We start from the raw sequence: 15437 nt of genomic DNA, 5'->3' as shown, positions 1-15437 counted from the left end.
ACAATTAGTACCTAGTGCCACTGAAATCAGGGCAGAACGGGTGTTAAACCCTTCCCTCTTCCCCCACTGAAGAAGAGAAAAAGACTCTTTAACCTATTTACCTTGGAGCTACTTTCATTAGTAATTTATTCAGTAAATAATCAAATGGTAAGGAAAAATTTTATTTGTACAAGTGTTATGACACTTTAAAGCTGTTCAATTCAAGATGATCTAGTTCTAATTTTCAGTATTTTTCCAATGGTCTTACAATTAAAGTTAAAATAGACTACATGAAAAAAAGTATCCTCAAGTTACACTCTATTTTGCAGATTGTATCCACTCACTCACCATCAACTGTACCACAAATTATTCTCTTACCAATATATGTAGTAGTACTCGTGCATGCTGTAGAGTTCCAATTCAAAGCCACTTAGAAGATACTGTATCATAATTCGAAGATTATGGTAAAGGACCCAGGTACCTAAGCAGGCCAAATGCTGCCTTTGGGGTTCTTGTTTCAAGAGCATAGTGTGAAGTGCTGCATCAACCTTCTCAGCCTATCAGAATAAAATGTCGTAACACTGACTTTCTTTTTTTTTTTTTTTAAAGGTAATGAGAACTTACAAAAAATAAAAAGCTATATATAACACATGAGCAGAAAATGTAAATCTCACCACCCAAGAACTAACACTTTGAAATGCATTTTCGGTTAAGTTCTCATTCAAGTCCCTTACCTCACAATGGTTAACATTTACATAAATATTCCTTAACCTAAATAAAATCTCATCCAATTTACAGAGGACAAAATATAAACAACAAACTTCAGGAACTTAGTTATATTGTCAATTAGTGTTTCTGCTCACAATTTTACTTTAATTACTGTAAAATTTTTATTATGCACTCTTGCTACAAAATTATAAATCTATACATACTTCATTAATTTATCCTGATTATAAAGGAAATAATGTAACATGTTCATCAGTTTGGATTTTTGTTTTGTTTTTTTTTTTGGGTAAACTCTTTCTATATCAAACTACCACATTTCAAATGGCAAATAAGTTTAACATACTAAATAATTAAAATAATGTTGCAAAGATTCTTTAAAACTCTGGACAAGGTGTGAGAATTGCTTTAGAAGGGAGGGGAACTTGTTCACTCTTACCTCATCCTGTAGGGTAGCAAATTCCTCAAGAATATGACCCAGCTTATCTCTCTGTCGAGCCCTGTTATGTCCATGGATCTGAATAAGACTACAAAATGGCTGCAATACACACACAAATTGTTAACTGTCAACAGGAAATTTCCTGATACTAAAGAAACTTAATGTATACCACGTCTCCAAAATCTGGTTTAAGGATAAAAAGGTCTGTTCTTATAAAACTCATGCCTATGCATATTTTTTTACATAGGCATTTATTTTTAAGAATCTTCAACACCAGAATTTATCAACAACTACAAGAAAGTAGCTATTTGTGAAATTTGTTTTCATAGGGCAAAAATACTTTCCTTCAATTTTTAGATATATCCCTGTAATTTCCAAAGGACAGTTTCTCTTCTGCTTATTTCAAGCTAAAACCCAATGTTCAAGATTGACATTTCTGTGCTGCTTTAAATATTGAGAATGCTTAGTAATTACAGGGCTTGAGTAATGGCTAATATCTATTGATCTTGACACTAGGTTTTGTACTCCTATTCCTTCCATGTAGTATTACCATATAAAACACTCTAACATTTCACTAATCAGAAAAAAGGCATGGGCAGTAGAATGCATGGATTTAAAAAGTCTGATTTTAAAGTTTTTTATGTATAATATTGTTTTATATTTGTATACTTTGACAGATATAATCTCACTTGCTCAATAATTACCCAGTAAGAAATTTAGAGGAGGTATAGAGAAGTTTTAAAAGACTGAGAAGTTTACAGAAAAGTAAAGTGATTGATATTCTAGTGATAAATATAAAATCTGGTCTTCTAGTGGTTCTCCTTTGACTATACCATGTTGTCCTCATATATATAGTAACGTGAACCAGGCTCAAAAGAGGTACCCGATTGAGTTCTAGAACTAATAATTACATAAAAATTATTTATAATTAACTTAATCCATTAAAAGATTTGCATTTTTCCCTAATTAAGACTTGAAAAAAGTTTATGATCTCATCTAAATTAACAATTTTAATTTTACTAACCTCCTGTTCATTAAGAAAGTACTAGGTAAATGGATAGGATATTACATCAAATATTACCTGTTCCTAAGGTTGAAAAAAAAGTTTTCATGTCTGTTTACAAAACACCTTAAAGATATAACTGCTGTTTTTCAAGTTGTGGGTCATAACTTAACCGTTTCTGTGGTCTCTGAGGGATGTAGTGACAGGTCATCAAAAGCTGCCTCTGAATTTAACAATTTACCAGGAAGACTACAAGTTATGAAGCCATCCACTGAAGTACAGATAATAAGAGAAATGAAAATATTTTATTTATTCAGTGAAATTAATTATGAGATGATAGATGAAAAATAGCACAAATTAATGATACCGAAGAATTTAAATCCTGTAATTTTTAAAGTGCACAGCATAGAAATCTAAATTGTAGTTCTTACCCGAACACAGTGAGTAACAAAGGAATCAATACAGTCCTTAGCCTGGTGATTATTATATAGGCAGCACCTGTAAGGTAATAGTCACTTCGTTAAAATCAAGCAAGACAAAAGCAGCAGGGACTACTGTAAGTGTCACCAATAGATGGGGAAGGTAGAAATAAGGGAATGGAATATAGAGAAAATGGAACCAAATCCATTAGTAAGTTGAAGACTGCTAGTGTTACATTAAGAAATATTCCACTATTACTGTGTTGTTCATACAATATATGTATGCTATTTCCAGTAGCTACAGTTCTCCTCGGAAGGAAGATGGGGCAATCTACTTTCATAGTGATACTGCCTCAGCAACCCAAGGAGGAGTCACTATGAGTCGGGTCCAACTCGACAGCACATAACAACAACAACAATATATAAGTTTGGCAGGTGATATTTACATACTGATTTGTATGTGCTATAAGAACGTCCATATAAACAGAACCAACAGGGTGCAACATTATGGTAACGCCTTAACCACAGCCAACCACCCTGAGGGAGCAAATTGCTGGACCGTGGGCCCAGGACCATGGTCATGGGGGACATTAAGCTCAATTTGTATAATACACTACACAAAAACATTGTTCTACATCCTATTTTGGTGAATAGTGAGTGGGGTCTTAAAAGCTTGGAAGTGGCCATCTACATGCAACAACTGATCTCTCCTCCTCTGGAGCAAAGAAGAATGAAGAAAACCAAAGATGCATGGAAACAATTAGTCCAAAGGACTAGTGAACCATGCAAACCTCAGCCTATACAACCATATAACCAGAAGAACTAGATGGTGCCCAGCTACCACTACCAACCACTCAGAAAGGGATCAGTGCAGGTGATCCTGGATAGAGTGGGAGAAAAATGTGGAACAAAACTCAAAATCATAATAAAAACCAGGCTTACTGATCTGCTAGAGACTGGTGAAACCCCCGAAACTATAATCCCTGGTCATCCTTTGACCCTGGAATTGAACTCACTCCTGTGGCTTCCAGACAAAAAATATTAACACGCATATAAAGTGAACAGTGACACCTGGTAGGTATATTCCTTAGAACAATAAATCATGGGAGATCAAAAGGGCAGTATTTGTACAGGGAAACAGATCAGAGGGTAGGAATGCAAAGGAAAGAAGGACACAGGGAAAAGGTGTCCTACAGGGAGAAAGTGAGAAGCAAGCAGTTACATTGTGAGGACTGCAATCAATGTCATGAAACAAAATGTGTGTGAACTATTGTATGGAAAATGAATTTTCTCTGTGAACTTTCATTAACCCCCATCACAATTTTAAATATAAATAAATAAAGTTTGTTTGATGTGATCCCATTTATATAAAGTTATAAATGTGTGAAGTAACTCTGGTATCACAAAGATTAAGCACTCAGCTGCTAACCAAAAAGTTGGTGATTTGAAACCATTCAGAAACTCCATGAGAGAAAGACCTGGATCACCATCTCCACGCCACCCCAAGAAAGACTTGGAGATCCGCTCCTACAAAGATTACAGCCTAGAAAACCTTCTGGGGGGCAGTTCTATTCTATCACATGGGATAGCTATGTGTCAAAATCAACTCAATGGCACCTAAAACAACATATACATGTGTGTGTACCTTCATATAGAAAGATATTGTGGTAGTTAAGGTTGCTGTCAACTTGGCTGGGCCCGGTTGAGTGGCTGAGCAGCTGGAGACAGTTATTTCCCATGGTGAGACTGGCAATCAATTCCATGGTGAAATCTACTAGCACAGCTGAGTAGCTGCTTTAGGGATGTGGTCTGCTTGCAGTACATAAGCAGCAGCTTTGAGGAAGGTCTCCAGCTTTTTGGCATGCTTGAACCCTGCATATAGCCAAGTCATCGTTTAGCAGCCTGCCATGCCCTGCTGATTTTGGGACTTTCAATGGACTTGAATCAATGGCCTGCTGTGTGGTTTGGTAGTATCAGGACTGTGCATTTTTACTTGTTGACCTTGGGTTTGTCTGCCTCGCAGCTAGCAGATGCCTGAGTGAAGAGATGTCTCTAGGTTCAGTGGGCCAGAAACATGAGGCAGAACTAAAGCCCAAGGCTGAGGGGCTTTCACTCAGACCCTGGAGCCTGGCACTTCAAACTCAGACTTAAAGCCTCCAAATTTTAAGAGAATAAACTCCTGTTTGTTAAAGCCATCCCATTTGTGTATATTCCTATCAGAGCAGAACTATGTAACCAAAACAGGTATCTAAAGTGATGGTCATCAAAATCCCAGAGGTAAGATTTTAGGTAATTTTTACTATCTTTCATATATTTCTCTGCATTATTTGAATTCTGGAGCATGCTATGGGGTATTAATACAATCAGCTTTTTAAAAAACAAAATTAAACAAAAACTTAGTTGTCTTCCCTTCCCTTCCCCTATTCCGTCTCATTTTCTATTTTACCTCAGAAATGTTTCTCAGTCTGTCTTTTCCTTTACATTCCCAAAGGCTAAGCCTTCACATCTCTCAAGTATAAGGCACCAAACAACCTATCACATCTCTCAAGTATAAGGCACCAAACAACCTGTTTACCTTCAATCATCGCTCCTCAACTCCCAGGTTGTTTCCTATTACAAAATGCAAATCCAACTATGCCAATTCCATGTTAAAAACTTAAGTAGCTGCTTGCTGATCATAAAGTTCAAACCTTACCAAAGCACTCAAGACTCTCCCAAGTCTTTTCCCAAACTATGTGACCACCTAATTCCCATTCATTCAAATTCTGAGTGCTTACTATGTGCAAGACACTGTTCTGTCACCTGAGATTTATCAGTGAATGAACTGCCAAAATTACTTGGCCTGACTCTGTAAAGTTTACATTCTAGTAGAGGACAAAGGGCAAAGGGAGATAGAAAATAAATATCATAAAGAAGTAAATTATACAGTAAATGAGAATTGTTAGGTAAGAACTGGAGTGCTGGTTGGGAGGTGGAGGGTAGTAGTAATTTTTTTTTTTTTTTAATTGTGATTTAGGTGAAAATTTACAGAGCAAATCCATGTTCCATACAACAGTTCACACACATTTTGTCTCATGACATTGACTACAATCCCCATAATGTAACAGGTCTCTTCCCACTTTCTCCCTGTGGTTATCTTTTCCCTGTGTTCTTCTTTCCCATGTATTCTCCCCTCTGAGCTATCTCCCTGTGCAAATACTGCCCTTCTGATCTCCCATGGTTGAATGATCTAAGGAGTGCACCTACCTGGTGTAAATGTTCACCTCATATGCCTGTGTATCGTTTGCCTGGAAGCCACAGGAGTTCAATTCCAGGCCTAAAGGGTAACTAGAGGCCATAGTCTTGGGGGTTTCACCAGTCTCATCAGACCAGTAAGGCTGGTCTTTTTTATGATTTTGAGTTTTGTTCCACAATTTTCTCCCATTCTATCCAGGATCTCCTATTTTGATCCCCTTCTGAGTGGCTGAAGAAGTAATTCTTAAATAGGGTGGCCAAGATAGCCTTCACTGAACTGACAATGAATAGACTTGAAAGAGGTTAAGGGAGTTAGCCATAGGGAGTTTTGAAGAAAGCATCTCCGATCTCTTATGTAAAGGCCCTAAGGTGAGAAAGAACCTGTATATCCCAGGAATACCAAGAAGGCCAGTGTGGCTGAAGATGAGGTCACAGAAGAAACAGGACAAGGGTCTAGACCAGACCATATTATGTCTTGTAGGCCATTATAAGGACTTTGGCTTTTACTGAATGAAATAGAGAATGTAACAAACACTAAAATACCTGGGAATTTATACCCTCTCAGGAGCAGGGCTGTACAATAAATGACAGGTGTGTGCAATAAATATTCAAACTCCCTTGTCAGCAAAAACAAGTTAAGACACTCAATGAGATGGATGGATACAATGACTGCAACAATGGACTCAAACATAACAATGACTGTGAGGATAATGCAGGCTCGGTCAATATTTCATTCTGTTATACATAAGGTCAGTAGGAGTTAAGAGATGATTCAATGGCACCTAACACCACCAACAGGAGCAGCCTTAACTGACAGGTATGTGGGCTGCCTTGTCTCTAATTACGACAACTATGAGCTGCAACCAGCACTATCTCAGGAGCGCCCATATAGGACCGAATCAACTACTTTCTATAGAGCCAAGAGGCACTTCATTTTTGCATTGCTTTCTTCTTTTTCATCTCCAACTTGGCTACAGCTGGCTGGTACTTGCTATGATTGCTTCCAAAATTATATTTATGTGAATCCTTGTCTCAGGGTCTGCTTCTGGGGAGTCCAATCCAAGACAGGAAGCTACCAGAGCACTTTACAGGAGATGTGATGTAACTGATTCAACAAATTATTGGTAAGAATGCTGAACCACTAAATATTCTTACAATATGTAATTTCATACTCCCATGTCTTCACACATGCTGGTTACTTTGCAAAGAAATAATGAGTCCTTTCTTTCTGCCCCATTTAAAAAAAAAAAAAAAAAAAAAAAAAACCTGCTCATTTCTCAAAACGCCAGCTCAAATGCTAATTCTTCCTGCATTATATCTGTTCCAGCCTCTTATAGTAGCATATTTTCAGGGTTCTTCCTCTGCCAAAACAGAGTATCAGTTATATGCATTTCAGATTTGTATCTAGATTCAGACCAATGCCAACAGACCTTATTTTTTACAACTGTTTTCTAGAGTGCCTAGCACAGTGCTATCCACAAAGTAAAGGTCCAATACAAGTTACTGGATTTCTGAATAACTACCTAATTTCAGTCTCACAAAAATCTCATTTTAATCTGAACAACATGAGAAAGAGATAGTTAATGTTTGTTTTGTTTAAAAAAAAAAAAAAAAAAACAGAAATTTGTATACTTGGCTCTAAAGGAAGATTATGGTGAGTTGGGCTTTAGCATAAACAAATACATTATCAAATGCTTTATAATACTTACTTGGGAGAAAGCACCGGAGGACTGACAAAAGACCGAAGTGCATCTTTCACCATGTCTTGCATGAGATGGGTTCCAAAGACTTTTTTGTTATCCACCAGGAAAGTGGTCTTAAATAGCACAGAATACCAAGGTAATTATATGAAAAGTTAGTAGAAAATTTTTATAAATCATTGCTTCTACAATGGGTGCTACTTATTAATCTTTATTTAAAGTTTACTCTGATGCAGGGGAATACAAAATGTCCAGAAAAAAATCTGCCAAGTCACGAGTAGTAGTATTACACTGAATTAGTCAGTAAACTGACAAGTCTAAAGTCAAATGAAGTAATGTATGAGAAAGGGTTTCAAAAATTATGAAATATTAAATGGCTATAAATATTATGTCATCCAATAATCTAATAAAAGCTTTTCAATACATATAAACTTTCTGAAATGAAAAAAAGTACATTTAAAATAAAAATTTGCATTTACTTTTCTTCCCTTAACTACAATGTATTTTAATATTTAATATGCCATACCTTGCTTGAATTCCTAATCCAAAATTTTTAAAATTTACATAAAGTTTATTTTTGTGATGTACAGTTCTGATTTTGACAAATTCACAGATATGTAACCACCACCACAATCAAGACACAGAACAATTCCATCACCCCAAAAATAATCCCTCACGTGATCCCTCTGTAGTAAATAATCTCCACATCCATAATCCAGAGTCTCTTGGAATTACTGATCTGTTCTCCATCTCTATAGTCTTTCCTTTTCTAAAATGTCATCAAAATGGGATCACATAGCCTTTTGAGTCTGGCTTCTTACACCTTGCATAATGCAACTGACATTCATCAACACTGCTGATTCTATCAATAGTTCACTCCTTTTTATTGGTAGCATGTCACTATGTGTATGTCCCACAGTTCTTTTATCCTTTTGCCACAAGAAGCACATATGGGTAGTTAAGGGCAATTATGAACATAATTGGCCATAAACATACACAAAAAGTTTTCTAGGAGAACATAAATTTCCATTTCTCTTGAGCAAAAAGTAGGAGTAATATTGCTGGTCATACGGCAGAAGTATGTTTAATTTTGTAAGACTCTGCCAAACTATTTTTCATAGTGGCTGTACCATTTTACATGTTTATCAGCAATGCATTCTTTTTTAGGTTTTGGATTTGTTTTTAAAGATATTCTGAAAGCTGGTATCTCAATATTAAAATCTGCCTTTCTCTAATACAAATGATGTGAATATCTTTTCATATGCATCTCTGCTATCCATATTTAAAATATTCAGCTTTCTGCCCATTTCAAACACTGGGTTGTGCGTTTTCCTATTAAGTTCACAGAGTTCTTTGTGTGTTCTAAACACAAGTCCTTTGTCAGACCTATGCTCTGCAAATATTTTCTCCCACTGTGTAGTACCTCTTTTCATTTTCTTAACAGTATCTTTCATGGAATAAAAGTTTAATATAAAAATTTTTGGATTGTGCTTTTGATGACTGTTTTCCCCAAAACTGCAAATATTTTCTATCATTTCTTCTAAGTTTTATGGTTTCACATTTTATATTTAGGCTTATGATCCATTCTAAATACATTTTTTGCATACGCATGTCCAATTGTTCACCCACTATCTGTTGAAAAGATTATCCTTTCTCCATTAATGTGCCTTTGTACCTTTGTCAAAATTAATTAACCATATTGGTTATTGATCAAGTCACCGTAGTAGTCTATTTCTAGCCATTCCTTCAGTTCTACTGACCTCTGTGACTATATTTTGCCAATACCACATCTCTCTTAAAGTTAGGTAGTTATGAGTTCTGCAACTTTGTTCCTTTTTTTTTTTTTTCCCCAAAAACTGTTTTGGCTATTTCATTTTGCCTTTCTAAATTTTAGGATCAGTTTGACAACATTTATATAAATTTTTGCTGTGATTCTGACTGGGATTCTTTCAATCTACAGATCAACTTAGAAATAACTGACATTTGAAAAATAGCAATCCTTCCAATCCATGAAAAAGGTAAGTTATCTCCATTTATTTAGGTCTTTTTTCATGTCTTTCATCAGTGTTTTATAGTTTTTAAACATAATGGTCCTATACATAAGCTATTAAGTGTATACCTAAGTTTTTGATGTTATTGTAAATAGCACTGTTTTTAAATTTTTAATTTCCTATTGTCCATCTATCCTAGAAGAAGTACAGCCAAAATGCTCCTCAGAAGAGAAAATGGCCAGACTTCGTCTCACTGAGATCATGATGTCAGAAGGAACCAGTCCCTGGAGAAGGATATCACACTTGGTAAAATAGAAGGTCAGTGAAAAAGGGGAAGACACTCAACATCATGGACTGACACAGTGGCCCCAACAATGGGCTGAAGCACAGCAAGGATTGTGAGGATGGCATAGGACCAGGCAGTATTTTGTTTGGTTATACACAGGGTTGCTATGAGTCAGAGCCAACTCAACAGCACCTAATAACAACAACAATGTCCACTGTGCAGAGACCTGGCAGAGCAATGGTTAAGCACTAGACTTCTAACCACAAGGTCAGCAGCTTGAACCCACCAGCTGTTCAACAGGAGAAAGATGTGGCAATCTGCCTCTGCTTCCATAAAGATTACACCTTGGAAATCCTATGGGGCAATTCTACTCTGTCCTACCCGTTTGCTATGAGTTGGAATCAACTTGACGACGGTGGGTTTTTTGGGGTATTGTTCATTCCAAGTACATAGAAACACATTGCTTTTTGTATGTTTGCCTCATATCCTGTGACCTCATTAAACTCACCAATCAGTTCTAGGAACATTTTGGTAGACACCTTGGGACTCCATATAGAAAATCATGTCATTGTAAACAGAGAATCTTATTTCTTCCTTCCCAGTCTTTTCTTTCGTTTTCTTCACTTACTGCACCAGTGAAGATTGCCACTGTGATGTTAAATAGCAGTGCTAAAAGTAGACAACTTGACTTCTTCCCAATCTTAGGGGAAAACTATTTAGTCTTTCATCATTAAGTATGATGTCTGCCTGTAGGTTCTGTGTACATATTTTATCAAGTTAAGGAAGTTCTCTTCCTAGCTCACCAGGAATTTTCATCATGAATAGATGTTGAATTCTGTCAAATATTTCAGAAGTTAAAAAACATTAGACTATGTGGTGAATTATATTTATTCATTTTTCACTGTTGAATTACCCTTGCATTCTTGGGATAAATGTCACTTGGTCATAATGCATTATCTTTTTTCATATATTACTAGATTTAATTTGCTAATACTTTGCTAAAGATTTTTGTGTCTACATGCACAAGGGATAGTAGAGTTTGTAGTTTTCTTTTCTTGCAATGTCTTTGTTTCATTTGGTATCAAGGTAACGCTGCCCTTGTATGAGTTAAGAAGTATTTCTGCCTAATCTACTTTCTGGAACAGACTGCAGACTGGCCTGGAGTTTCTTTATTAGAATGTTTTTATCTAACAATGAATTTGTTTTATAGTAAGATCATTTAGATTATTTATTTCTTCTTGGGTGAGTTTGGTAGTTTGTATCTTTCAAAGAATTTGTTCATCTAAGTTTTTGAATTTATGATGTTCATAGTATTCCCATATTATCTTTTTAATGACTATATGTTCTGTGGGAGCTCTGGAGGCATAGTGGGTAAGGTATTCAGCTACCAATGACAAGATCAGTTGTTCAAACCCACCAGCTGCTCTATAGAAGAAAGATGAGGCAATCAACTCTATAAAGATTCACAGCTTTGGAAACCCAATGTGGGTTGCTATGAGTTGGACTCGACCTGATGGCAGTAGGTTTGGTTTTTAGGTTTATATGATCTGTAGTAATATCCTCTTTCATTCCTGACATTACTCATATGTGCCATTTGTCTGTCTGCCTGCCTCTCTCTCTCTTTCTCTCTCATTTGGTTAGAGGTTTATCAACTTTCTTCTCATTTTCAAAGAACCAGCTTTTGGATGCATTAATTTTCTCTCTAAAACCCACGAGTTTTTGTTTGTTTCCTATTTCATCAAGATCTGCTCTTTATTGTTTCCTCCCTTCTGCTAGCTTTGATTTTTATTTACTCTTTTCCTGGTTTCTTAAAGTGAAAGCTTAGATTATTAATTTCAGACCTTTCTTCCTTTTTCATATTAACATTTAATGCTATAAATGCCCCTCTAAGCAGTTCTTTAGTTGTGCCTCAGAGATTTTGATAATGTTGTATTTTCACTTTATCAGTTCAAACTCTATCCAGACTTCTTCTTTGATCCATAGTTATTTAGAATGTCTTATTTAATTTCCAAATATTGGAGATTTTTCTAGATATATTTCTCTTATTGAGTACTAGTTTAATTTCAAAGTGGTTAAAGAACATTCTTTTCAGGATTTTAATTGTTTTAAATGATTACAGTTTGTAGAGCCCAGGATGGAATTTTGATGAATGTTTAACACTGTTAAGTCAGTATTTTCATTTAAAAATACAATACTAAGAGTAGAATATCTTTGAAAAGAATATACTTTTTGTTCCATCAATCAATAAAACGTTAATAGACATATAATTTAATGTTTATATAAGGATTTCATTTCCAAGTGAAACTTACTTGTAATAGAGATCTTGAAAGAACACAAGGTGACTGTTCACTAAATTCACAGAAAAAATCCTAACAGATAATTGAGAGAAAAAGCAATGTCATTAAAAGATAAAATAACAGCAGAAAATGTTTGTATTTAAAGTGTAATTTTTACTACACCTTTGCAAATGATATCTTAACAGAGTTAAAATAAGACAATAGGTGGCGTAGTGCCTATGGAACTTGACTGCTAACCAAAAGGCTGGTGGTTCAAACCCACCAACCATTCCTCAGAAGGAAGACTGGGCAAGTACTACCATAGTGATACTGCCTCAGAAACCCAAGGAGGGGTCGCTATGAGTCAGATCCGACTCAACGGCAGTGAGTTTGGTTTTTGGCTTTTTTAGTTAAAGGTTATCTCTAGAAGGATTGTTAAATTTTATCAAAGGGACAATGAATAATTTCAGAACGTATTTTTTAAAAAACAGACCAATAACAGTATTCTGTGGATGCCACTATTAAATCTGTATATGATGAAAATAATAAGACTGTGATAATAGTTTACTATTTTACACTGAGTCTCTTCTATTGCAGCCGTTTAGGATCCTCCTCAGCACAGCATTCATCAACAGCTGAGAGACAATACTCAAGATGAAGCCAATTTGCCATGCAACTCTTTCCTGGTCTCTTTAGTAGGTAACATCACCAAAATTTGAGAGATAGAGGGAGAGGGGAAGAAGGACAGTGAGTGGGGGACTAGAAGGAAGTGGTGAGGACACAGGGGAGGGGAGAACAGGGAAGATGCTCCTCTAGGACTCTTAACAGATACTTACTTAAGTCTCACTTATTTATTTATTTATTTTAAATTTTATTATGTTAAAGTATGAAACATAAACTTTGCCATTTTAACCATTTGTAAATATACAATTTACTTAAATTAATTACATTCACATGAATACCTGAGTGACACAAACAATTAACTGCTGAACAAACAAAAAACTGGTGGTTCAAAGCCAGCCAGAGGTAAGGCCTGGCAAGCTTCCAAAAGTTCACAGCTTCAAAAATCCTGTGGAGTACAGTTCTACTGTGACACACATGGGGTTGCTATGAGTCAGAACTGGATTTACAAAACTATTTTTAACTGGTAATACTTTAACTAATTAATGTGGGGAACACACATATGAACTCATGCAACAATTAAGGATCAAAAAATTAGATGTAACAAAAAGAACAAGAAAATCTCTATTCTAATTCCAGAGAGGCCACTAACCAGTCATTTAATTTGGCTTCAACCCCTGTCAACCTTAGTTTGCTTAACTGTAAAATGAACTGAATTCTCTATTATCTTGAGGAGGAAGGAAGTACACAACATAATTATCTAAAAAGATGTTCATCCCAGTATTGTTTATAAAGGTGAAACACAGAAAATAATCTAAATGTTAAGTAAATATGAACGAGCTGAAAAAACTATGGTATATACTTAAAACAGAATACAACATAGCCATTCTACCACTCATCTGTCAGTTTGTCGTACTGTGGCAGATTGTGTGTGATGCTGGAGGCTATGTCATCAGTGTTTCAAATACCAACAGGGTGACCTACAGTGGACAGCTTTCAGCGGTGCTTCCAGATTAAGACAGATAGGAAGGAAGACACAGCCAGGTCCACTTCTGAGTAAAAATGGCCACTGAAAATCTTATGAATAGCAGGGAAACAATGCCTGATATAGTGTTGGTAAATGAGCCCATCAGGTTGGAAGGCACTCAAAGTATGACTGGGGAAGTGATACTTCCCCTAAGTAGAGTCGACTTCAATAATATAAATGGAATAAAGCTTTTGGGACTTTCATCTGCTGATATGGCATGACTCAAAATGAGAACAGCTGCAAACATTCATTAATAATCAGAACGTGGAAGGTACTAAGTACAAACCTAACAAAACTGGAGGTTACTAAAAATGAAATGGAACACATGAAGATTGATACCCTAGGCATCAGTAAGCTGAAATGGATTGGTACTGGCCATTCTGAATTGGAAAATCATATGGTCTACTATGCTGGGAATGACAAATTGAAGATGAATGTTGTCGCATTCATAGTCAAAAAGAACATTTCAGATCTACCCTGAAGTACAACAGTGTCAGTGATAGCATAATAGTCATATGCCTACACGAAAAACTGGTTAATATGACTAACATTCAAATTTATGTACCATCCAATAAAGCTAAAGATGAAGAAAATGAAGATTTTCACCAACTTCTGCAGTCTGAAATAGACCAAATGCAGTCAAGATATACTGATAATTACTGGTGATTTGAATACAAAAGCTGGAAACAAAGAATAAACATCAGTACTTGGAAAATATGGCCTTGGTGACAGAAATGATGCTGCAGATTGCATGACAGAAATTTGTATGACCAATGAGTTATTTATTCCAAGTATCTTTTCCCAATAATATAAATGGTGACTAGGAGCTCTGGTTAGCGTAGTGCCTAATGCACTTGAATGCTAACCAGAAGGCTGGAGGTTCAAACCCACCAGCCACTGCTCGGAAGGAAGATGGGACAATCTACTTCTGTAGTGATACTGCCTTGGAAACCCAAGGAGGGGTCACTATGAGTCGGGTCTAACTCGACAGCACACAACAACATACATATAACAATAATATAAAAGGTGACCTTGCCAGATGGAATACACAGGACTCAAATTGGTGACATCTGTGGAAAGAGACAATGAAGAAGCTCAGTATCAATCAGAACAAGGTCAGGAGCTGACTATGAAATAGACCATCAATTGTTCACATGCAAGTTTAAGTTAAAACTGAAGAAAAGTAGAACAAATCCTTAAGAGCCAAAACATGACCCTGAGTATATGCCATCTGAATTTTAGAGATCATCTGAAGAACAGTTTTGATGCATTAAACACCAATGACCAAAGACCAGATGAACTGTGAAAGCCAAACCAAACTCACTGCCATCAAGTCGGTTCCGACTCATAGTGACCCCCTCCTTGGGTTTCTGAGGCAGTATCACTATGGAAGTGGATTGCCCAGTCTTCCTTCCGAGTAGTGGCTGGTGGGTTTGAAACACCACCCTCCTAGTTAGCAGTAAAATGCCTTAGGCACTATGCCACCAGAGCTTCTTATGAGCTGTGGGATGACATCAAAGACATCATACATGAAGAAAGCAAAAGGTCATTAAAAAGACAGGAAAGATATTTCCCGAAAAATCACCCTGCCAGCCAGGGACCGCGTGGACTGTGCACCGTGGCTGGGGAACAAGCAGACAAGCAACAGGCCAACGATAAAAAACCACCAAGAAGAGCCTGAACCACCCTTGGCATCTCTTCATAAACAGTTAACAGAGATCTAAATACAACAACGTCAT

General features: G+C 36.3%; 1 protein-coding gene across 1 annotated transcript in view; it reads right to left on the bottom strand.

The window, feature by feature from the left end:
• NAA35 (N-alpha-acetyltransferase 35, NatC auxiliary subunit) overlaps positions 1-15437 on the bottom strand; it is a 115387-nt gene that overhangs the window by 15732 nt on the left and 84218 nt on the right. Inside the window, exons 13-17 of the mRNA XM_007939016.2 lie at positions 12084-12143; positions 7507-7613; positions 2576-2642; positions 1142-1240; positions 358-536 (exon numbers count right to left, since the gene is read on the bottom strand). Of these exons, the coding sequence (XP_007937207.2) occupies positions 358-536; positions 1142-1240; positions 2576-2642; positions 7507-7613; positions 12084-12143 (512 nt within the window). The remainder of the gene's footprint in view (positions 1-357; positions 537-1141; positions 1241-2575; positions 2643-7506; positions 7614-12083; positions 12144-15437) is intronic.

Source organism: Orycteropus afer, unplaced genomic scaffold, assembly GCF_000298275.1.
Source record: "Orycteropus afer afer isolate SDZICR_OR568_19922 unplaced genomic scaffold, OryAfe1.0 scaffold00005, whole genome shotgun sequence".
NCBI lineage: Eukaryota > Metazoa > Chordata > Mammalia > Tubulidentata > Orycteropodidae > Orycteropus > Orycteropus afer.
Note: the sequence above shows the minus strand (reverse complement) of the source record. Positions and strands in the feature narration are given on the sequence as shown.